At 45.9% G+C, this 25,962-nt stretch overlaps 1 protein-coding gene across 1 annotated transcript in view; it reads left to right on the forward strand.

Moving 5' to 3' along the window:
- Positions 1 to 24,615, forward strand: part of WNT10A (Wnt family member 10A) — a 68,994-nt gene extending 44,379 nt beyond the window's left edge. The window contains exon 4 of the mRNA XM_030209284.1: positions 23,943 to 24,615. Coding sequence (XP_030065144.1) covers positions 23,943 to 24,410 — 468 coding nt within the window. The 3' untranslated portion in view covers positions 24,411 to 24,615. The remainder of the gene's footprint in view (positions 1 to 23,942) is intronic.
- Positions 24,616 to 25,962: the final 1,347 nt, after the last annotated feature.

Raw genomic sequence — 25,962 nt, forward strand, 5'->3', positions numbered from 1 at the left:
CACAGAGATGCACGTCTGCTACTTTGGAAACCTACATGTCTAATGCTCCCAATTAACTACGGAGGCACTATCAAGTATTTTGGGGGGAAAGGAGCCCTAGGAGGCTAGGGCTCTTCAGCTTGGAAAAAATGTGGCTGATGGGGAGATATGATAGAGGTCTATAAAATAATGAGTGGAGTGGAATGGGTAGAAGTGAAGCGTCTGTTTACGCTTTCCAAAAATACTAGGACGAGGGGGGCACGCAATGAGACTACAAAGTAGTAAATTTAAAATGAATCGGAGAACATTTTTCTTCACTCAACATGTAGTTAAACTCTGGAATTCGTTGCCAGAGAATGTGGTAAAGGCGGTTAGCTTAGCGGAGTTTAAAAAAGGTTTGGACGGCTTCCTAAAGGAAAAGTCCAGCGACCATTATTAAATGGACTTGGGGAAAATCCACTATTTCTGGGATAAGCAGTATAGAATGTTTTTGTACTTTTTTGGGATCTTGCCAGGTACTTGTGACCTGGATTGGCCACTGCTGGAAACAGGATGCTGGGCTTGATGGACCTTTGCTCTTTCCCAGTATGGCAATACTTATGTATTTATGTACTTATGTAACACTGCGGGATCTGATCTCCCCTAATTCCTTTGTAGAACAAAACACTGCCCCAAATGAGCACTTTAACAAAGTCTGTTTGTACCTGGGAGTAGTTGTAAATTGCAAAGTTGGTCATGATGATCTTGCATAAGAACATACCAGTGGTCCATCTGGCCTAGTATCCTGTTTGCAACAGTGGCCAATCCAAGTCACAAGTACCTGGCAAAAACCCAATTTATAGCAACATTCCAGGCTGCCAATCCCAGGGCAACCAGTGCCTTCCCAATGTCTGTCTCAATAGCACACTATGGACTTTTCCTCCAGGAACTTGTCCAAACCTTTTCTAAACCCAGAGACCACGTGTTCCAGCAGTAAGTTGTAGAGCTTAACTATGTTTTGTGTGAAAAAAATATTTCCTCCTATTTGTTTTAAAAGTATCTCCATGTAATTTCACTTAACCCTCCATTGCCCCAGGTACAAAATAAGTACCTGAATATATGTAAACCGCTTTGAATGTAGTTGCAAAAACCTCAGAAAGGCAGTATATCAAGTCCCATTTCCCTTTCCCTTATGACATCACAATATCAGAAGTGAGCCAAGTATCGGGCAATCAAGCCATTGTGACATCACTGATGAGGTTGGCTCTTATTGGTGGAATGAGTGGAGGAGTAGCCTAGTGGTTAGTGCAGTGGACTTTGATCCTGGGGAACCAAGTGCGATTCCCACTGCAGCTCCTTGTGACTCTGGCCAAGTCACTTAACCCTCCATTGCCCCTGGTACAAAATAAGTACCTGAATATATGTAAACTGCTTTGAATGTAGTTGCAAAAACCTCAGAAAGGCAGTATATCAAGTCCCATTTCCCTTTTCCTTATGACATCACAATATCAGAAGTGAGCCAAGTATCGGGCAATCAAGCCATTGTGACATCACTGATGAGGTTGGCTCTTATTGGTGGAATGAGTGGAGGAGTAGCCTAGTGGTTAGTGCAGTGGACTTTGATCCTGGGGAACCAAGTGCGATTCCCACTGCAGCTCCTTGTGACTCTGGCCAAGTCACTTAACCCTCCATTGCCCCTGGTACAAAATAAGTACCTGAATATATGTAAACCGCTTTGAATGTAGTTGCAAAAACCTCAGAAAGGCGGTATATCAACTCCCATTACCCTTTCCCTTTTCATTGAATGTCCCCTAGTCTTTGTATTTTTTGGAAACAGCCCTAACCTCTTTAGCCTTTCCTCATATGGGAGGAGTTCCATCCCCTTTATCATTTTGGTCGCTCTTCTTTCAACCTTTTCTAATTCCGCTATATCTTTTTTGAGATACGGTGAGCAGAATTGAATGCAGTTCTCAAGATAAGGTCACACCATCTAGTGATACAGAAGTACTATAATATTCTTGGTCTTATTTTGAATCCTTTTCTGAAAAGGGAAACACATATGTATTTTTTGGTTTTGTCCTAGTCACCCTGAACCTCTCCTCCCCTCCCCTTGCCACATGCACATATTACATGTATAAATCCAGGCTTTCTAAAATGAGGTTTTCAACCAGACTGGGACAAGGCCACTGGGAGCCAGGCCATAAATGGATGAGGGGAGATATGACTGAGGTCTGCAAAATCCAGAGTGGTGTAGAACGAGTAGAAGTAAATCGATTTTTTACTCATTTCAAAAGTACAAAGACTAGGGGACACTCGAGGAAGTTACATGGAAATACTTTTAAAACAAATAGGAGGAAATATTTTTTTTCACTCAACGAATAGTTAAGTCTGGAACTCTTTGCCGGAGGATGTGGTAACAGCGGTTAGTGTATCTGGTTTAAAAAAGGTTTGGAAAAATTCCTGGAGGAAAAGTCCATAGTCTGCTATTGAGACAGACATGGGAAGCAACTGCTTGCCCTGGGATTTGTAGTATGGAATGTTGCTACTCTGAGATTCTGCATGGAATCTTGTCACTCTTTAGGGTTCCAGAATCTTGTTCTTTGAGGTTCTACATGGAATATTGCCATGATTTGGGTTTCTGCCAGGTACTTGTGACCTGGCTTGGCCACTGTTTGGAAAACAGGATACTGGGCTGGATGGACCATTGGTCTGACCCAGTATGGATACTCTTATGTTCTTATGTCTCCTCTTAAACCATCTATGCAACTGCAGTGAAACACATCAATCACCCCCACTGCCCTATATCCCCAAAGAGGACCCAATCGGGGGAAAGCAGAGAGCTGCCCTCCTAGTGCTTGTACACCAGAGGCAGAGAAGGAAGGCCTGCCAGTGCCACTAAACCTCCCCCCCCCCCCCCCCCACACACACACACACAGAGGGCTCCTATTTGAAACTGAATCACTCTGTAAAAGAAAACAAGCAAACCCCGCTCTTACTGCATGAGTGCAGGAATGTGCAGGCTTACGTAGGCCCTGCATGCCGCCTCTTGCCCAGTCTTTGGTTCTCACCCTGCCGAGGCCTGTGACAGGAGTAATTAGTGACTATGGCCTCTTTGGAAACAGATGTTTCAAGGCAGCTGAGGCCTCTCCACTTCAAACAAGGCGGAAAGTAGAAAGCATTTCCCTGTTCCTTCCCCCCAGAGTAAGATCAAGAGGGGAATTGCACAGGGATCAACAGGCTGTGCACAATAACACAACATAGGCATAGGAGCAGAGACGCACAGATGTAGTGGCACAACACGGATGTCCTCACTCACACACACACATCAACAAAGCAACTGCCTCGGAGAAATCCATAGAGTTCTTTGCTGATGAACACACAAACCCCTGGATTCTATATAGCGTGTCCAGAGTTACATGCGCAATCTAGGCGTATTCTATCATTATGAGCGTAAACTAATTGTTTTAATAAACTATTAAGTGTTAACATCTCTTAGCAAGCAATAACGAGCACTTATTGGCAAAAATTAGTTGTACGTGCAGGACGCCAGGAAGCCTTTTGCGAGAAGAAGAGGACCTTGGCTGGCGGGGGTTGGGGTCCCCTGCCAGAAAAGGCAGGCAGGTTGGTGGCAGGAGGGGGATCGGGGGGTCATTAGCAGGGGGATCCAGGGCCAAATCTACGGGGGCCCAGGCCCCCTGGCCCCATGTAGCTACGCCATTGATTTACGCGCCTACATTGCTAAGCGTATTCTGTAATGTACTGCGCCTAAATTTTAACACGCATAGGCAAAAAAGGCGCATGCTTAGGAACATGGAAATGGGCGTTTTGTGGGCATCCCAAAATCTACGCGCGTTATTATAAAATATGGGTCACTGTGTGTAAATCTATGCGCAGCGATTTACACAGCTTTTCGTTGGCCTAAATGAACGCACAGCATAGATTTAGTCGCATGAACTGCACCGAAGCGTATTCTATATACGCGCGGTATTTGGAGTACACTTAGGGGTGATTGCCTAACATGTGTTCATTTTAGGAGCCATATATAAATTTGCTCCCAAAGGGCAACAGTGGTGAAATGTCACAAGCTGTGACACATATAAACCAGTGTACGTGCAAATACTTACAATATTAGCATATATGTGCTCCGGTTGCCAAATGGATCCAGATTTGCCTAATAGGATTGATCCAGTCCTGGGTTTACCCCATTGCATGCAGGGAACTGCAGTTCTGATTCGCCCTGTCCTGACGATTATTACACCTTAGACCATCCAGCTCATTTTCGAAAGAGATCGCCGGCCATCTTCCGACACAAATCAGGAGATGGCCGGTGATCTCCTGAACCTGGCCAAAATCGGTATAATCGAAAGCCGATTTTGGCCGGCGCCAACTGCTTTCCATCGCGGAGCTGGCCAACCTTCAAGGCAGGGTGCAGAAGGCGGGGCGGGGCAGGGGTGTGGTTAGGAGATGGCTGGCTTCACCCTATAATGGAAAAAAGATGACCGGCTCGAACAAGCATTTCGCCAGCTGCAATTGACCAGATGACCACCGGAGAAAATCGGGGATCACCTCCCCTTACTCCCCCAGTGGTCACCAACCCCCTCCCACCCAAAACAAACATTAAAAAACATTTCTTGGCAGCCCTTATGCCAGCCTCAAATGTCATACCCAGCTCCCTGACAGCAGTATGCAGGTCCCTGGAGCAGTATTTAGTGGGTGCAGTGCACTTTAGGCAGGTGGACCCAGGCCCATCCCCCCTTACCTGTTACAGTTGTGGTGGCAAATGGTTAGCCCTCCAAACCACCCCAAAACCCACAGTACCCACATGTAGGTGCCCTCCTTCACCCCTTAGGGCTATGGTATTGGTGTAGAGTTGTGGGGAGTGGGTTTTGGGGGGCTCAGCACCCAAGGTAAGGGAGGTATGCACCTGGGAGCAATTTTTGAAGTCCACTGCAGTGCCCCCTAGGGTGCCCAGTTGGTGTCCTGTCATGTCAGGGGGGCCAGTGCACTACAAATGTTGGCTCCTCCCACGACCAAAAGGCTTGCATTTCGTCGGATTGAGATGGCCGGGCCCGGTTTCCATTATGGCTGAAAACCGAAGCCGCCCATCTCTAAACCCGGCGATCTCAACATTTGACCTAAATGTTGAGATTTAGCCGGCCCCAACCGTATTTCGATAATACGGTTGGCTCCGCCCCTTTACGGAGCCGGCCCTGAAGATGGCCGGTCATATAGATGGCCGGCGCCATTCGATTATGCCCTTCTCTGTCTCCCAATCTCCTTAAGCTTATCCCTCAATCTTTTCCTCTCCATCCTTCCTACCCCTTACGCCTCCCAATCTCCTTTCCTTTTACTTATCCTCCTTGTTTACCTCTCCATGTTCAATCTACATATCCTTAAAATCCCATTATTACTATGTTTACTACAACTTGTATATTTCCTTCAAAACTTTGTAATTCTAGTTACTGTGTAAGCCGCATTGAACCTGCTATATGTGGGAAAGCGCGGGGTACAAATGTAATAAACAAATAAATATGCTCCAGGAGATTAAAAAAAGTTAAAAGGGCAAAGACCCTGAAACAAACCAAAGTTCTGTTCTTGGTTTTAGGGTGATGAAGTTCGATATTTTAGCTCTTTACAGAACTTTCCACTACTAGATATCAACCTATATCTTGCTCCTGTTTTAATGTCAGGTCTAATTTGTAATAAGTCTTTCTTGACACAAGATCTTATAGAAGATTCTCAGATAGGTTTAACTTTCATAGTCGAGACCTGGATCCCATAAAATATTGATCCTGTTCTATTAGAACTATGTCAACTAGGATATATTTACATTTTCCAGAGTTAGATCGTCGAAGAGGGGGTTTAGTTTTAATCTACAAAGAATTGTTTTTTAAAGGATTGTATTAGTCTAGAATATTACCTGGATTAGAGATTCCAGCCTTTAATATTGATTTTTAATGATGTTGAAGATCCTAACTGTAGTAATATTTCTAGACCTCCGGGAAACTGGCAAACGATTCAACTCAAATTGTTTGAATTTATTTCATATTATTTTGTCTTTTAAAAATTGTATTTTAGGAGATCTTAGGAGACTGACCACACCTTGAATATTGTGTTTAATAGTTCCAAATTGGCGCGCATAGGCGCCTATGCAGCTTAGTGAAAGGGCCCCTTAACAACTTGTAGAATAAAGAGGCAGAATGACTTACCTTTTCAGAAAAAGAGAGGTTCTGGTCTGAAGATTGTTGAGGTGTTAACTGGGAGGAAACAGATCCTTCTAAAATGTTGTTAAATTGGAACTTTTAAATAGTAACGTGTAGTAACATAGTAGATGACGGCAGAAAAAGATCTGTACGGTCCATCCAGTCTGCCCAACAAGGTAAACTCATATGTGCTACTTTTTGTGTATACCTTACCTTGATTTGTACCTGTCCTTTTCAGGGCACAGTCCGTATAAGTCTGCCCAGCACTATCCCCGCCTCCCAACCACCAGTCCCGCCTCCCACCACCGGCTCTGGCACAGACCGTATAAGTCTGCCCAGCACCATCTCTGCCTCCCGCCATCGGCTCTGCCACCCAATCTCGGCTAATGATATATCATCTTTAATCTTTAATAACTGGAAGTCATAAATCTTCATTACCTTGATACTCCTCACAGCTACCCTCTGAAAAGCAAATATGTAGATGCTTAGAAAGAGCTTGGAGGAAAATTGGAGATGATACTTCGAAAAAGGATTGGAAACACAGAAGATCTACTACTCGAGACTAGTAGGGTTAAGTTGTGTTGAACAAAAGAATTTGACCCAATTTGTTCTTCAGATGTTCAATCCTTAGTGAAGAGGTCTGCGTTGTCTCACTGTGATTTGGATATTTATTTATTTATTTATTACATTTGTATCCCACATTTTCCCACCTATTTTCAGGCTCAATGTGGCTTACATAGTACCGTAAAGGCGTTCACCAATTCCAGTATAAACAGTTACACAGTGATGTTATGGCAGAATAAGGTTCATGTGGAACAAACACATTAGGGAATCGTATAGAGGAAGAGTTAAGTTATATCCATTACGTTCTTTGGTTTCGTAGTGTTGCAGGGTTCAGGTATTTAAGTAGGGTCGGTAGGGTATGCCTTTTTGAACAGGCAAGTTTTTAGTGATTTCCGGAAGTTTAGGTGGTTATACGTTGTTTTCACGCCTTTTGGTAATGCGTTCCATAGTTGTGTGCTTATGTAGGAAAAGCTGGATGCATAAGTTGATTTGTATTTGGGCCCTTTGCAGCTTGGGTAGTGGAGGTTTAGATATGCTCATGTTGATCCAGTTGTATTTCTGATTGGTAGGTCAATGAGGCCTGTCATGTATCCCGGGGCCTCGCCGTAGATAATTTTATGAACCGGGGTGCAGATTTTGAAAGCAATACGTTCTTTGATTGGGAGCCAGTGCAATTTTTCTCAGAGGGGTTTAGCGCTTTCGAATCATGTTTTTCCAAATATAAGCCTGGCTGCCGTGTTTTGAGCGGTCTGAAGTTTCTTTATGAGTTGTTCTTTGCATCCCGCATACATTCCATTGCAATAATCTACATGACTTAGTAGCCATTGATTGTATCAAGTTGCAAAATGTTTCCCTCGGGAAGAATGGTTTCAAGCGTTTGAGTTTCCACATTGAGTGGAACATTTTCTTTGTTGTAGATTTCACTTGGCTCTCTAGTGTAAGGTTGTGGTTGATTGTAACGCCGGGGATTTTCAGGCTGTCTGAGATGGGGAGGGTCTAATCTGGGGTGTTTATATTTGTGGGGTTGTTCACGTTGTATTGGGATGAGAGGATGAGACAGTGTGTTTTTTCTGTACTGAGTTTTAGTTGAAATGCATTTGCCCATGAGTCCTTGATGTTCAAGCTGAGCTTAATTTCGTTGATGATTTCTGTCAGATTGTGTTTGTAAGGAATGTATATCCTTGTCCTTCTTGTCTAATGAAGGCTCCTCCAACAGAAGTTTTAACATCGTTAATAGTTTGGATTGAACGAGTGTTAAATTTAGGCACCGTCCTTCCAGCATTAGGTGATTGTTTTTATGTTAGACTATTTCATATATTGCCATCAAATATATGGCAATATATGAAATAATCAAATAATTATATAATCAAATAATCATATCAAATTACAGTATCAAAACAGTTTACAGAAAGGTTTAATCTACTGATTCACTGACAAATTTGTTGAAAGATATATTATTACCACAGATACAGAAAAGCGAGAAACTGACAAGTGCAGTTTCTAATAATAGACCAATGGCCAGTTCGCCTAGTTTTAATTTATTTTTAATTTGCATTTAGATTCAAAATAATTTGAATATGGATAAAGGATTAATATGAAAAATAAAAGAAATAATCCAAAGAAGGCAATAACTAGGCAACAAAATTAAATTAACCCTATATAGTGCACAGATGGAGAGAAGCAAGAGTCAAATCCCCAAAGAAATAGGAAAATTAAAAAGAAAACATTATTACTAGGATAACAGCAAGTTGAATGTCGGTATATCATGGTTCAGACTTATTGAGTTGATTCAATCTTTATTTGTGGTAGAACTTTTGAAACACCATAAAATACATATTGATGATTATGAAAATAAACCACACATTTACATGGATACCTCAACTGAAACATAGCACCAAGATCAACCACATGCTGTCGAAGGAAAAGGAATTTCCTACGTCTGGATTGAGTGGACTTTGTCATATCAGGAAATATAGAAACTTTTCCACCAAGAAAGTTCAAATCTTTAGACCTAAAGTAAAGCATCCTTATCTTGGTTGAAAACAAAAGTAACCAAAAAGGTTGTCCTTGCAATAACTTTCTTCTGAGATTTTTCCAAAATGCCAGTCAAGTCCAAACTATCTGAAGACATTCCAATCATGGATGAGTCTCTAACGGGAGTTGATTGTTTCTTTAAAATTGGTATATAATAGATTTTATATAATGGAAGAAAACCCTCTGGGGAATATTTAAACACTGCTTGCAAGTATTTATAGAAGGCTTCCTTAGGTAACGTTGTAATTAATTGAGGAAAATTCAACAAACGCAAGTTCAATTGTTTTGTGTGATTTTCAAAGTTCTCCAATCTTCTGTGAAACAGAAGACGATGTTGCATTAGAGTACTTTGAGCCTGTTTTAACTGTTGAACTCTTTAAACTCCCCCTCATGGGTTTCTAAAGCATCTTCTACGGTTTGAATCCTGGCTGCATTTACACCTACGGTAGTCAAAACCGAAGCACATACCTTGTGTAAGGTATCCAGAGCATTCCAAATAGAGTTTAAGGTCAACTCTGTAGGCTTAACCAGGGAGGGGATGACAATGTGTTTCCCTGGGTCTTCCTAATATCCTCCTGAAACAGCCAAGACCTCAGTCTGGCTTTCTGATGATAAAAGCCCTGAAGTAGAGGGTGACCCCAGCCCTCCAACTGTAGGCGGCGGCAGCAACCCAACTGCTGTAGACATCTCGGGGGTTGCCATAGGTCGAGGAGCAGGAGGATTAACTGGGCGAGTCGGGCTGATTGTAGCATTGCTCTCCAGCACAGGACTCTTCCTCATGCCCTGCGCAGTGGACATGTCCGATACAACATTCTGATGCATGAACGTCAAAATCTCTATCTGCCAAAGTGGAGGAGCAGACAAACTGGAGGGTGCCCGGAGCTTGTGTTTAGGTATGGTAAAAGAAAGTAAAGCACTCTTAAGTGTACTAAAATAAGGTTCAGGAGAGAGCTCAGTTTGCAGCGTCCTTGCTGGTTGCCATCTTGCCCCCTTGCCCCCTTGCCTAGTTTAATTAAGATTTTGGAGAGTATTGTTGCCTTACTTTTATCTACTTTCCTAGAGAAAATAACTGTTTACATCCAACTTAAGCTGGATTTCATTAAATGTATAATACAGAAATATTGCTATTGACCTTGACAACTTATTTGGTAAAGGTATGCAAAGTATTCATGTTCAAATTGACAAATTAAAGAGTAGCAAATTACCTGGACTAGATGGTATACAACCTGGGCATTCAAATGGCAGATGAAATTTAATATGGGCAAATGAAAAGTGATGCAAATTGGTAAGAATAATCCAAATCATAGTTACTTGATGCTAAGATCCACCTTAGGAGTCGGCACCCAAGAAAAAGATCCAGGTGTCATTGTAGACAATATGCTGAAATTTTCTGCCCATAATGCTAGGAATTATTAGGAAATAGAAAATAAGACAAAAAATATTATGATGCCTCCGAATTGCTCCATGGTGCACCCACACTTTAAGTGGAGTGGAGGAGTAGCCCAGTGGTTAGTGCAGTGGACTTTGATTCTGGGGAGCTGAGTTCAATTCCCACTGTAGCTCCTTGTGACTCTGGGCAAGTCACTTAACCCTCCATTGCCCCTGGTACAAAATAAGTACCTGAATATATGTAAACCACTTTGAATGTAGTTGCAAAAACCACAGAAAGGTGGTGTATCAAGTCCCATTTCCCTTTTCCCTATTTGAGATTCTAGATGGAATGTTGCTACTATTGAGATTCTGTTGCTACTATTGGAGATTCTACATGGAATGTTGCTACTATTGAGATTCTGTTGCTACTATTGGAGATTCTACATGGAATGTTGCTATTCCACTAGCAATGTTCCATGTAGAAGCCTGCCCTTGCAGATCAGCAACGTGGCCGCGCAGGCTTCTGCAGTGGCGTAGCCAGACAGCCAATTTTGGGTGGGCCTGAACCCAAAGTGGGTGGGCACAAAATTCTCTCTCAAACCCCTCCCCCAGCATTTCCCAACTCAAAAGATAAATACTTTAGCTGATGAAGATCCCCAAGCTCTGTCACCTGAAAACATCCACCAAAGATGGCCAGAATTTACTTTTACCAAGCTTGGTCGGAAGCAGCAACTCCTTGAGCCACCGATAGCGGCACCCCATGCATGCTTAGTTGTTAGTGGCTCAAGGATGCTGCCCCCATCTGCCAAGCTCAGCAGAAGGGATTTCTGGCCACCTTCAGTGGAGGTCCTCAGCTAGCACCTGTCTTACTACAGATCCCTGTGGCCCTCTATGAGTCAACTTCTGCCACTAAGAAAATTGTCCATAGATTGTTTTAATAATACTCAACACCCTCACAGCAAGGGTCAGCTACAGCAAGGGTCAGGGCTGCTGTTAGCCATGCTGGGGCCCAGGGCAGAAAATAAAGAAGCCCTCTCCTCTTTAATCTCCCCATCTGCCATTACAGTCTCACACTGACAGACCATCACCAAATACAGAACAAGGGATTACAAATTAGAAATAAAAATATGTAGACAAAAATTGAACTGAGAACCTCAACATTAAGTGCAACACTGGAGAAATAAAAACAAAAATGCATTTCCTTTTCTACTGAACACAATAAAACTGAACATATTCCATTTAAAACATTCAAAATAAAATTATTTTTCTACCTTTTGTTGTCTAGACATTTTATTTTTCTATCATGTTGGTTTCAGTTTCTCCTTCCCACTTTCCCGTCATCTTCTGCTAATTCTTCAAGCAACTGTTGTCCATTTGTCTTTTCTCTCCTCTCGTTCCATTTCCTCACTACAACTGCTTCTGAAATATTGATCTTTCCATTTTAGCTCTTTCCTTTCTGTTTTTTGTTCTTTTCTACCTCTGTCCGCTCAAATGTAACCCTCTTTCTAAACTTTTTCCTCCTTTTTACTTTTCAGATATCTATCAAATTTCCATCTCCTTTCACCCACTAGCTCACCCATATCCAAACTCACTCCTTCCCAGCCTCCCATTCCCTTCCATCTTCAATCTACGCACCATTACCATATTTCTACCACCTGTAATCACTATCCTCTCATTCATTTCATTACCATCTCCCCTCTCTCTTTATCCTCTCTTCACTCTCATAGCCTAACATCTCCCTTTTACCCCCTCCCCCCACCAGCATATGCCTGTCCCCTCCCTCCTACCCCTCCCTCCATTGTCCTGCATTTCTCTCTCTTACCCATTGTCCAGCATATCTCCCTTCTGCCTCTGGATCCAATATCTCCCTCTTCCCCCTCTCTTGTGCAGCATCTCTCCTTCCCTTTGCTCCACCACTATGTCCAACATCTCTCCCATATTGTCCACTATCTCTTTCTTTCTCTCTCTCTCTCCCTGCCTTGAGCCCCTGGTCTAACACCTTTTTCTCTCCCCTCCAGCCATGTTCAGTATTTCCCTCTCTCATCTCTCACTCCCTTCCCTCCACTGTCATGTCCAGCACTTTTTACCTCTATCGTCCTTTGCCACTCCTCTGCAGCCTTTCCCTTCCTCTCCCCACCACACCCATATCAAACAATTCTCCCTCTTTTTTCCTCCTGCATCTCTCCCTCCCCATGTCAAACAATTATTTCTCCACCCCACCGTCTCACTCACTCACTCTCTCCGCCCCACCCCCTCTCACGGGGCAGGCCCAGGGCAAGGGCACTGATGCCCAACCACTAGTTTCTCCTCCTGGCCACTGCTGTAGTGTGGCGGCCTTGAGGAATTGCTGCAAGGCAGCTTTCATGCCCTTCCCTGCCTCTCTCTCCACCCCTGCGTCCCACCATGCCTGCAACAGAAATGCTTGTCCTCCTCACTGGCGCTACCTCAGTCCCTGCATGCTACCCTGCCTCGGTCCCTGCATTCTTTTCTTCGATCGTCGCGTTGCCGACAGCGCTGACATTCACACAGGCAGCTCTGCTCCCCTCTGCTGTGTCCATCTGGCCCTACGTACATAGGAAGTGCGTCAGAAAGGGCAGGATGGACGCGGCAGAGGGGAGCGGAGCTGCCTGTGTGAATGAGGGGGTGGGGGCCAGGGGGCAGAGCTTACCTCCATAACTGTCTGACAACACACAGAAAAAAAATAGTCACAATTAATACCTTTTATTAAATTTAGATATTAGATATGTATCATATGTCAAAGAATAAAGTGGTTGCTCAAAGCATATTCTAACCACAATCGCTCAACTGCAAAACACTATGCACAACTTTGTGCAAAAACACACTCAGAACCTTACTGTACCATAAATATTACACTGGGCAGAACCTAATACACCAATATACCACCCATATGGAAAATGCAGATCATCAACAATATGAAACAAGGGATCATATCATCACAATTCTCATGTAGAGCCACAAAACACCCTTTTAGGGTGGAAAGTGTTCACAATGAGCTCCTTTTATGTAGATCCTTCAAGAGGTAGTGTGTCATGATTTAGGCTTTAAAACCCAAAACCCTTTCTGATGTTTTGGTTCCACCTCAGTGGCACCACACAGGCCAATACACAATCTATCCACTGCAAAACACTATACACAAACTTGTGCAAAAACACACTCATAACCTTACCAAACCATAATAGCACTAATTCCAAGGACAGGACGAGCTTCAACCTTATGTGTGGAAAGGCAGCGCTATAATTACACCGGGTTCTAAAACACCAGTACACAACCTAGAGAAACAAAGGCTGCAAATACAACACACTAGCAGAATACTGCCCCTTAATCACACATGAAAAACACATGACACAACAGATATGAAGACAAAATACTGAACCGGAAAGTTAACTCAAGACTCAGCATGCAGCAATACTAGAAAAATTGAAACTTACATGCAAAATATCACAGATGCACATTTCCAAAAGCTGACATGTTACAAATAATAAATTCTGAATAAAAAAATGTTTTCTACCTTTGCTGTCTGAGCATTTAGTTTTTTCTATTCGCTTTGGTCCCAGTGTCTTCTGTTTTATGCAGTGTCTTCTTTCCATTTGATATTTTTTCTCTCTCCATGTCCACCATCCTCCTGTGTCCTTATGCGTCCTGTCTACCATCTGTAGTCCTGTCCCTATCCTTTCTCCAGTTTCAACATCTGTCCTCAAAGTGTTCCAATCCAGCCCTTAAATTCAGCAATTTCCCCTCCATCCATATAAAGCATTTCTCTTCACTCCCCTCCCCTCCATCCATGTGCATCTACTTCCTCTGTCTTCTCTCCCCTCCACCCATGTTCAGCAATTCTCCTCTCTCCCTTGCCCTCCCCTCCATCCATCCATGTCCAGCAACTCTCCATTCTCCCCTGCCTTCTCCTCCATCCATCTCCAGCAAATTTCCTCTCTCCCCTGCCCCCTCCATCCATGCCCAGCAATTCTTCTCTCTCCCCTGCACTCCCCTTCTTCCATCCATGTCCAGAAATTCTCCTCTCTCCCCAGCCCTCCTCTCCTCTCCTGTCCAGCGATTTCTCCTCTCTCCCTTGCCCTCCCCTCCATCCATTCATGTCCAGCAACTCTCCATTCTCCCCTGCCTTCTCCTCCATCCATCTCCAGCAAATTTCCTCTCTCCCCTGCCCCCTCCATCCATGTCCAGCAATTCTCCTCTCTCCCCTGCCCTCCCCTCCATCCATCCATGTCCAGTTCTCCTCTCTCCCCAGCCCTCCCCTCCTCTCCTGTCCAGCGATTTCTTCTCTCCCCCTGCCCTCCCCTCCATCCATCCATGTCCAGCAATTCTCCTCTCTCCCCTGCCCTCCCCACTATCCATACATGGCCAGCAATTCTCCTCTCCCCTGCCCTCCCCTCCTCTCCAGTGATCTGTTCTCTCCCCCTGCCCTCCCCTTCTCTCCATGTCCAGCGATCTGTTCTCTCCCCCTCCCCTCCCCTCCATTTCCAGCGATTCTCCCTGCCCTCCCTCAGCTCCCCGACAGCCCTCCTCTCCATTCCTGTCTTTCCCCCGCCCCCGTTTAACCCTTTTACTCTCCGTGGCAGCGACGTCAATGAAGAAAAAGGCATTACAGGCTCGCCTCCAGCTTCTCCCTTCTCTCTTCACACAGTGTCCCGCCCTCGCAGAAACAGGAAATGCATCATCGCAGAAGGCGGGACACTGTGTGAAGAGGGAAGGGAGAAGCTGGAGCCGAAGGCGAGCCTGTAGTGCCTTTTTCTTGATTGACGTCGCTGCCACAGAAAGTAAAAGGTTAAAACACACACGCGTGTGGGGGGAGGAGGAGGAGGGCTGCCGGTCGGGAAGCCGGCGAGAGCGGGAAGGAAAGAGGGAGAGCTATCTGGCAAAAGCGCTGCGTTTGTGAGGGCAGCAGCCAAGGGAAGTCCATTATACATGGCGCCTATGCTCTTGTTGGCTTACTCCTAAATCCTTTTTCAAGATCTTATTTCCATTTTGTTTCTTCATCACGTCCAACTCCTTTCTTTTCTTTTCCTTTCTCTCCTCTCCTATATCTGTCTCTGACACTGATCTTTGTTTCTCTTCTATGTTTTTATCCCTCCTCCAGTCCTCAGTCTCCCTCCACTTACCTCTCTAGGCCTCCCATTTTCATGTCTCTCATTCTTTGTCAGCCTCCTATTCCCTTGTCTTTCAGCTACTTTTTAGTTCCCCATTTCCACTCTTTGTGCTCATCCTCTTCCTAGACTCATCTACATTCATCTGCCTCTCATCCCTTCGCCAACCAGTTTCTTCCTCATCACTCATCCTCTCTCCACCTTCAGTTCCTGACTTACATCACACCCCTTATCTAAACTCTTACCCCACTTTTACTTCCCCATTTCTAACCTCTCACACCTCCATCAATGACTTCTCACTTTTGTTTGTCTCTTACCCTCTTAATAGCCCTCTGCCTCTTTCTTTTCATCCCTGTGTAATCAGAGGTTTAAAAAAAAAAAGAGGGAAAAAAAGTTACTGTCCTTCTGATGGCTGCAATTTATTTTGAAGGATGGCTAGCAAGAGAGAGAACCCTGGGAGTACAACTGGCTTTGGGGGTTGCACAACTGGCTTTGGGGGTTGCTCTGTAGCTGTGTGGTTGAGGTGGAAGCCATCAGAAGACTGTCAGCACGAAGAGAAGGTAGTGAAGGCAACAGCCACAAACCAAAAAGTGACCATGGCAGCGACGTCAATGAAGAAAAAGGCATTACAAGCTCGCCTCCAGCTTCTCCCTTCATGCAGTGTCCCGCCCTCGCAGAAACAGGAAATGCATCATCGCAGAAGGCGGGAACACTGTGGGAAGGGAGAAGCTGGAGCCGGAGGCGAGCCTGTAGTGCCTTTTTCTTGATTGATGTCGCTGCCACGGAAAGTAAAAGGTTAAAACGCACGCATGTGCGGGGGAGGGAGGAGGAGGGTTGCCGATCGGGAAGCCGGCGAGAGTGGGAAGGACGGAGGGAGAGCTATCTGGCAAAAGCACTGCGTTTGTGAGGGCAGCAGCCAAAGGAAGTCCACGATTGGGCTGGGGAGGCTTAGCCTCCCCAAGCCTCTTATACGGGGCGCCTATGCTTTGAATGTAGTTGCAAAAACCTCAGAAAGGTGGTATGTCAAGTCCCATTTCCCTTTCCCTATTTGAGATTCTACATGGAATGTTGCTACTATTGAGATTCTGTTGCTACTATTTGAAGATTCTACATGGAATGTTGCTACTATTGAGATTCTGTTGCTACTATTTGAGATTCTACATGGAATGTTGTTATTCCACTAGCAACATTCCATGTAGAAGCCTGCTCTTGCGCATCAGCAACGCGGCCGCGCAGGCTTCTATTTCTGTGAGTCTGGGGGAGAATGGGAGGGGCTGAGAATGAGGTGTTTCTTTGCTGTGAAAGGTATTCTGGGGGAGAATGGGAGGGGCTGAGAATGAGGTGTTTCTTTGCTGTGAAAGGTGTTGTGGGGGAGAATGGGAAGGGCTGAGAATGAGGTGTTTCTTTGCTGTGAAAGGTGTTGTGGGGGAGAATGGGAAGGGCTGAGAATGAGGTGTTTCTTTGATGTGAAAGGTGTTGTGGGGGAGAATGGGAAGGGCTGGGAATGAGGTGTTTCTTAGCTGTGAAAGGTGGGGGAGAATGGGAAGGGCTGGGAATGAGGTGTTTCTTTGCTGTGAAAGGTGTTGTGGGGGAGAATGGGAAGGGCTGGGAATGAGGTGTTTCTTTGCTGTGAAAGGTGTTGTGGGGGAGAATGGGAAGAGCTGGGAATGAGGTGTTTCTTAGCTGTGAAAGGTGTTGTGGGGGAGAATGGGAAGGGCTGAGAATGAGGTGTTTCTTTGATGTGAAAGGTGTTGTGGGGGAGAATGGGAAGGGCTGGGAATGAGGTGTTTCTTAGCTGTGAAAGGTGTACTGGGGAGAATGGGAAGGGCTGGGAAAGCACTGTGTCTGCTGTGGAGAGTGTGTATGGGGAGTTGTTACAGTTTTTCCATGGTCTCCCAAATCTGTCATTATTGGGTGGTTCTAGTTTCCTGACAGTAATTACGGGATGCTGCTGACACAGTTCTATAGAATGAAATGTGAACTATGGAAATAGAAGTCTCGTCATATATATACACTGCTCTCGTACACAAACAGTTGGGCCTAACGTGATAAAGGCATTATTTTAATAGTGTTTTCTTTGTAATTGCTTAAGAACCTGTTCCGGATGCCTGAAGTAAAATCCCACCTCCCTCCCTGGATAGCAATGTAGAAGCAGAGAAAGTGAGTCCTAGGCAGGCAGGCAGGCAGGAGAGAAACACAGAGACAGCAGAAATGACAAAGGGACTGGGTTAAACCAGTGGTCATCGAACCTACATCCTGCCTCTAAGAGCGGCTAATCCAGGTCACGGTGTGGGTAACAAAAGTCATTAATACCATGGGGATGGGAGGGGATAGATCTGAAGTGAATGGACACCAGATTATGTCACCATGCACAACTCGATTTGGAAATTGGAAACATCAACACCTCAGCTATAAAATACAAAAATAAAGAAAAAGATCAAAAGGGGAGGGAAGGAGTGGCCTAGTGGTTAGAACACCACTCTTGATATCCAGAGGTGGCCAGTTCAAGTCCCACTGCTGCTGCTCCTGTTGACCTTGGACAAGTCACTTAACCCTTCATTACCTCAGGTATAACCTTAGGGTCCTTTTACTAAGCCGCGTAGGAGCCAAACACGTGCCAAATTGGAGTTTTACTGCCTGGTTACCGCGTGGCCCTTGTGGTCATTTTAATTTTGGCGCACGTCTGAAAAATATTTGTTTATTTTCTGGTGCGCATAACAGATGCACGCCAAGTGGCATTTGACACGCGTAGGTCATTACTGCCCGGATTCCTTACTGCTAGGTCAATGGTTGGTGGTAAGGTCTCAGACCCAAAATGGATGCGCGGCAATTTTGATTTTAGGCAAAAAAAAAGAGACCTTTTTTACAGGCGCGTTAAAAAATGGATCGGCGTGTGCCCAAAACCCATGCCTAAACTACCGTGTGCCATTTTTCAGCGCGCCTTTGTAAAAGGACCCCTTAGATTGTGAGCCTTCCACAATACTCAGTGTACCTGAATGTAACTCACCTTGAGTTACTACTGAAAAGGCACGATCAAATCCAAAATAAATAAAAGAGGAATCCACATTAAGAATAAGGATATGGCTCTTTTTTTTGCATATTTAACAAATTAATTCCTATTCTTTTATGTTAAATTTTAAGCAATTATAGGATGCATTAAATGTGGATTGAGTACAGGAATGGGAATGGTACCAATATGATGGGGATGGGACCAGATTATTTCCCCATGCACATCTATTTCGAACAGTACTGAACACATCATAATAGGGAGATCCATTTCCTCTTGTTAACAGCAGTGCCGTAAAAGGTTTTGTGAACATGAGATTGGTTTACATAGTAACGTGGAGGGGCATAATCGAACGGGGGCCGGCCATCTATATGGGCGGCCATCTCTAAGTCCGACCCTGTAAAGCGGCATACCCGACCGTATCATCGAAACGAGATGGCCGGCCATCTTTTGTTTCGATAATACGGTCGGGGCCGGCCAAATCTCCACATTTGGGCCGGCCTTAGAGATCACCGGCATTAGAGATGGCCGCAATTGGTTTTTGCCGATAATGGAAACTAATGGCAGCCATCTCAAACCCAGCCAAATCCAAGCCATTTGGTCGTGGAAGGAGCCAGCATTCATAGTGCAGTGGTCCCCCTGACATGCCAGGACACCAATCGGGCACCCTAGGGGGCACTGCAGTGGACTTCACAAATTGATCCCAGGTGCTGAGCCCCCCAAAACCCCCCAAACCCACTACCCATGACTGTACAACACTACCATAGCCCTTAAAGGGTAACGGGGGGCACCTACATGTGATACAGTGGGTTTCTGGTGGGTTTGGAGTGCTCCCATTTACCAGCACAAGTGTAACAGGTAGGGGGGATGGGCCTGGGTCCGCTTGCCTGAAGTGCACTGCACCCACTAAAAACTGCTCCAGGGACCTGCATAGTACTGTGATGGAGCTGGGTATGACATTTGAGGCTGGCATAGAGGCTGGCACAAAAATGTTTTTTGTTTTTCTTTGGGTGGGAGGGGGTTAGTGACCACTGGGGGAGTAAGGGGAGGTGATCCCCGATTCCCTCCAGTGGTCACCTGGTCAGTTGGGGCACTTTTATTGAGGCTTGGTCCTAAAAATAAATGGACCAAGTCAGAGTCGGCCTTCTTTTTTCCATTATCGGCTGAAGTCGGCCATCTCGTAACCACGCCCCGTCTCGCCTTCGGTAGCCTGCTGACACGCCCCTTTAACTTTGGCCGGCCCTGCAACGGAAAGCAGTTGAAGCCGGCCAAAATCGGCTTTCAATTATACCGATTTGTCCAGGTTTAGGAGAAGGCCGGCCATCTCCCGATTTGTGTCGGAAGATGGCCGGCCTTCTCCTTCGAAAATAAGCAGGAAAGTAACATAGTAGATCATGGCAGAGAGAGACCTGCATGGTCCATCCAGTCTGCCCAACAAGATAAACTCATTTTACATGGTATGTGATGCTTTATATGTATACCCGAGTTTGATTTGTCCTTGCCTTTCTCAGGGCACAGACCGTAGAAGTCTGCCCAGTACTGTTCTTGTACTAAAAGTTCTGAAGATTCCGGAATCCCAATTAGTAGCAACATTCCATGTAGAATCCCAAAGAGTAACATAGTAAATGACGGCAGATAAAGACCTGAACGGTCCATCCAGGCTGCTCAACAAGATAAACTCATTTTACATGGTATGTGATACTTTATATGTATACCCGAGTTTGATTTGTCCTTGCCTTTCTCAGGGCATAGACCGTAGAAGTCTGCCCAGCTCCCGTTTTGTTTCCAATTACTGGCGTCGCCACCCAATCTCCGCTAAGATTCTACGGAACCATTCCTCCGGCCCCTAGCTTTGTTCTCCTTCAGATGCTCTAGCTGTTTATAAACTCTTTCTTCCGTAAACAGCGCAGTATCCATTTTATTCCCAGACGTTCCCTCAGCAGCCAACCGCGGTCCTTCTCCAGGATTTTCCTCCGTGAACACCGAAGAGAAATAATTGTTTAGCACGTTCGCTTTATCTTCATCACTCTCCACATAGCCATTCTGTTCCCCAAATCAATTCTGCAAGGTTCATATTTTGTAAACCCAGCTATGCTAAGTGCTGTGACCACATTATCCAGAAACACAGCGCTCAGCTTACTGGTGTATTGACTAAAGACTTTCCAAAATTCATTTTAAAGTGCTTCATGGAGTGTTCCTTAGACTTGGTACTATTGGATAGGTTAAACAGCTGTTTCCAATTTACCTGCTCCACCCCACTTGTGATTTCATAAATGTCTATCATATCCTTTCTCAGCCACCTCTTTTCCAAGCTGGTGAGCCCTTCAGAAGGGAACAATTACATCCCCTTTGTCATTTTCCCTGAAAGGGAATGGGATTTGATGTACCACCTTCCTATGGTTCTTACAACTACATTCAAAGCGGTTTACATAGTATATGTAGGTACTTATTTTTATCTGGGGCAATGGAGGATTAAGTGACATGACCGGAGTCATAAGGAGCTGCAGTGGGAATCAAACCCAATTCCCCAGGATCAAAGTCCACTGCACTAACCACTAGGCTACTCCTCCACACCTTTTTTTTAGCTCTGCTATATCTTTTTTGGGGGGGTGGGTTGCACAAATCTCCACACAATCTTCAAAGTGTGGTTGCATCATGGATCTTCACAGGAACTGGGTGTTCTCCTCAATTCTTTTATGGATAGACTAGGAAAAAAGGCCCATTTCTGACACATATGAAACGGGCGCTAGCAAGGTTTTCCTCGGAGTGTGTGTGTTTTACAGAGTGTGTGTGAGAGTGAGTGTGTGATAGAGAGAGAGTGAATGTGTGAGTGTGTGAGACTGGGTGCAAGAGTGTGTGTGTGAGAATGAGAGTCTGTGCAAGGGGCCCTCCCAGTTCCAGGGTTTCCCCCCCCCCCCCCCACCCACCGTCCCTCCCTCCCAGTTGCAGGGTCGGTCCTCTCCCCCTCCCTTCCTGTTTCAGGGTCACCCCCTCCCAGTTCCTGGGCCCGCCCGCCCCCCTCCAAGTTCTAGGGTCGTTGCCCCCCTCTCTCCCTCCCTCCCAGTTCCAGTGTCATTGCTCCCCCTCTCTCCCCCCCCCCCGAGCCACCCTGCGATATTTAACTTCAAAATTAGGGAGCTGTGTAGTGTAATAAAACGCACCTGCAACGTTGTGAAGCTGACTCCGTGGTTTCACTGAAGTGAAGGGTTCGTAAGGTTCATTAGATTCGTCAGTCTGTCAACATCTCTCTCGGCCCCGCCCTCGCGCCTCTGATAGGTCCGCCGCCCTCGATGTCATCACGTTTTGATGCAAGGGCGGGGCCGAGAGAGATGGTGACAGACTGACGAATCTTATTATAGTAGAGGTGAGCTAAAGGCATTGTTACCATGTACCTGTCAGGCTCTTTGCTTTCCCTCGCAGCTGCTGGAGAATGTCCAAGCCAGTAAAAAACCGATATACTCATATCACCCCTCTCCTCAAGTCACTTCACTGGCTTCCGATCAGATACTGCATACAGTTCAAGCTTCTCCTACTCACCTACAAATGCACTCAATCTGCAGCCCCTCCTTACCTCTCTACCCTCATCTCCCCTTACGTCCCTACCCGTAACCTCCGCTCTCAAGACAAATCCCTCCTTTCAGTACCCTTCTCCACCACCGCCAACTCCGACGTTTCTGCCTCGCCTCACCCCATGCTTGGAACAAACTCCCTGAGCCCATACGCCGGGCCCCCTCCCTACCCATCTTCAAATCATTGCTCAAAGCCCACCTCTTCAATGTCGCCTTTGGCACCTAATCACTACACCTCTTCTCAGGAAATCTCAACTACCCCAACTTGACATTTCGTCCTTTAGATTGTAAGCTCTTCTGAGCAGGGACCGTCCTTATTCGTTAATTTGTACAGCGCTGCGTAACCCTAGTAGCGCTCTAGAAATGTTAAGTAGTAGTAGTAGTAGTAGTAGTAGTAAATGGAGGATGGTTGGAGTACTGTTCAAATAGGCAGTGCCCAGGGTGGTAATGCATTGTTAGGAATTGCATGCAAAGTTATTTTAATGAGCTAATTATTCTTCAATTGCGCATTCTGAGTGATGCAGGGCTGTTTTCCTAGCAATGCACAGAAAGGAACTGCGTTTAGGATGAAATTTTTACAGATAGTCAGGAGCTGTCGGTACTGCTGTTTCCTTCCTATTACTGCTGAAATTCTACCCTCTGCTGAGGAGAGCTGCGGCATCTCTAGAGCCTGCCTCCCCCCCTCCCCCTGCTTTCCAAGCATCCATGCAAGCACTTTGCTCTCTCCTACACCTTGCTCTCCCTTGCTTCCCTCCCTGCCTGCTTGCAGAGTTGACACTGGTTTCCCGGCTATACTGCTGTCGAGGGGCAGATCAGGCAGGTTTGGCTGCACGCCCAGGAATGCGAGTGCTGCTTGTACCAGAGGAGACAGCTGTGGCGGCAATTAAAATCAGTTTGAAAACAAAAAAAAAAAGCTACACACTGCTTTCATACACAGAGTACGTGTGCATGTATGAAAGACGTCTGTATCACGTGCAGAGCAGCCGTGCTTAGCGATTGGCTGTTCTGCGCATGCTTGGGTGACCGATTGGCTTCACCCTTTCTGAGCTGCTCACTGTTTTTGGGTCGTCTCCACCCTAGACTGCTCACAAAAGAGCTGTTTTCAGCTTCCGATCAACCTGGGCATCTTCAGCAGGGCAGTAACTGGTTAAACACCACTAAAATGTCCGGTTAGCCCCAGACTAGCTAATTAAATGGCCAGGAACTGTTTCTGGCCTGTTTAAATCACTAACCCCCCAAAATTAGAACTTGACTAATCTGCCAATTAATGCCATTAATTGGCTTTTTAATAAGCAATTGTTGACGCCGAGAGACTGGGCTGGGCCCAGGGCAAGGCCGCCCCCGGGGCCCCACCTCCGCCGCCCCCCCCCCCCCCCGAGGTCATCGTCATCACCGCCCCCCCCACCTGCCCCCCTCCGTCCACCACCGGGCCGGGCACCCCTGAATTCAAATCATAGCACTTCACCTCGACCTCGCTCCGTGTGAAAGAAACGCAGCAGCGGCGGTCTGCAGATCACCTCCCTTCGGGCCTTCCCTCCCTGTGTCCCGCCCTCAAGGCCCGGTGGTGGACGGAGGGGGGGGGGGGCGGGTGGAGGGGACTGCAGCACTGGGCCCCCCTTGGAGGCTCAGGCCCGTGGAATTTTGTCCCCCCTGCCCCCCTCTCAGCGGCCCTGCTGAACTCAATTAACATGTATACATGTAAATGTGGGCACGTGATCAGCACCTAAGCTTTACACGTGTCTCAGAAAAGGGGGCGTAGAAATAGGAGGGTCATGGACGTGGATTCCAATTGAGCATGTAATTACAGAATAAGGGTATTCCACACATAAATGAAGGCAGGGGAATTTGCACCACGTTTTCATTGGGGCAAATGGACGTGCATACATTTACACACGACCTCTGCGCTTCAGCGCTATTCTAAAAACTGTGTCTAACTTTAGGCGTGTCTTAGACCAGCGCTTAAGCATGGGGGTTCTGTTCCATTTTTTTTTAGGCACAGTTTATAGAACCCCCCATCCCTTGGTGTATATGGATAAGTGAAGTGCTGGGTAAAGAGATGAAAGGTGTGGTTATCGCAGGCGGAGGGTATTAACCTACTGTTCTGCTCTTCTTCTAGGTGGTGATGGAGAACATGAGAAGAAAGTGCAAATGTCACGGTACCTCTGGCAGTTGCCAGCTAAAGACCTGCTGGCAGGTGACCCCTGACTTCCGAGTGGTGGGATCCGTACTCAAGGACAGGTTCCAGGGGGCCACGCTCATCAAACCCCACAACAGGAACACGGGGCAGGTGGAGCAGCCTCACTTCCCCCACCGGCGCCGAGCCAGCAGCAGTGACCTGGTCTACTTTGAAAAGTCGCCCGACTTTTGCGAGCGGGAGCTGACGTTGGACTCCTCTGGCACCCAAGGCAGAATCTGCAACAAGACCAGCCCTGGCATGGACAACTGCGAGAGCCTCTGTTGTGGCAGGGGACACAACATTTTGAGGCAGACCCGCAGCGAGAGGTGCAATTGCAAATTTCACTGGTGCTGCTATGTGGTGTGTGAACAGTGCAGGATTACAGAGTGGGTCAACGTGTGCAAGTAATGCCTAGGCCCATCTCGGCAGGAGCTAGGGTTATACGGCGAAGATCAGACACCTGACACACTGAAAGAGCGCGTGTGAGTATGTACGGGTGTGCGTATGAGTACACGAAGGCAGGTCCCAAGCTGAGGATAAGGATTGAAAAGAAGGGGTTGGTCAACAGGCTTCAGAAAACCAGGAAAGATTGGGGGAGAAGGGGTTAAGTGATTCCTGGAGGAAAGACAGTGAAATAGGGGTGGGGGTGGGGGGGGGGGAGAGAAAGAACCAAAGAAAGGTGGAAGGGGGATAATACAGCTGGAAGACCCATAGCTGGAGTGAATGTGGTTGGAACAGCTCCTGAGCAAGACATAAAGTGTGGCCATGAAAGAAAGGAAAGAAGCCTGGGGTATCCACTCCATCAGCACTCTGCTGGAAAGTATTCATTTTCCCTTTCTCTTTTTCCACCCTCTTTCTGATAGAGAAGGTCTGAAGGTCTGTTCAGGGTGAGGGTGTTACATAGGCAGGGTGAGGGTGTTCCAGTGGACAGGAAATGGGCTGTATTGAGAGGCACCCGTCATACCCCTGTGGTTTCCGCTTTTCCTGTAACAGTGTTAAATTCACCAGGTTTGCGTGTTTGAGTGCGTGGGAGTGAGAGAGAGGGAAGCACACAGAGGGCAAGCTACAGGGCTGCGAAGCAACCTCCACTGCCCAATCAGAAGTCCAGGGCTACCATCTCGGAAGCCCCTCCAAGAATGGAGGAGGACATGAACTCCTCTCGTCACTCATCCCAGGCTTAATGGAGCTTCCCAGGAGACCAAAATACAAGACATTTATTGACTGAATTTGAAAAAAAACAAAACACTAAAAGTATATAAATTAAATATAAAGGAGATTTTCTTTTCTAAATTGTTTAATGCATGGGCAAAGGGGGGAGCAAGAGCTACCCCTGAAGGACATGTCTAGAAAAGTTGTGTGTCTGTCTATTGTTGCACGGTAAGTTATTTCATTAATTGTGAATAAAAAAATAACATATATTTATGGTACTCATGAGGAATAAGTTAAGACAGCTGTAATTCCAGCCCAACCTAACTAAAATGAGACCTTAGCTTAGTAACCAGTCAGGGCCTGAGCAGAGCCCTACCTTCAGAGGGGAGCTTCTTCATCCAGGTGCGGCAGGCCAGGGGCTGGGCCAGACCTGGAGATGATGGGTCAATTGGTCATGCTTTGCATTCACGCTTTTCTTACATTACATTTTATCATGACCCGAGTGCCAGCACAGGAGAACGAACCAAAGGACGATAGGGGAACGGTTCAGGGTACGGCATTTGCTGCTACGGTAATTAACCTTGCACAATGTCCATCATACGAATTTCTGTGTGGTACAGACATTGTTAAATATTAGATATGGTTTCTCCTTCTAGGAACAAAGCAAGAATTTATAGCCCAGTGGTGACCGTGAGCATTTTAATATTTTCTGTCTCTGTGTGAATAATATTTTACTGGCATTGTATATATCACTGGAGATTTAGGACCAGTGATAATTAATTATTAACAAACAAAAATACTTTAATAAACT

The sequence above is a fragment of the Microcaecilia unicolor genome, chromosome 7, assembly GCF_901765095.1.
Source record: "Microcaecilia unicolor chromosome 7, aMicUni1.1, whole genome shotgun sequence".
Lineage (NCBI taxonomy): Eukaryota > Metazoa > Chordata > Amphibia > Gymnophiona > Siphonopidae > Microcaecilia > Microcaecilia unicolor.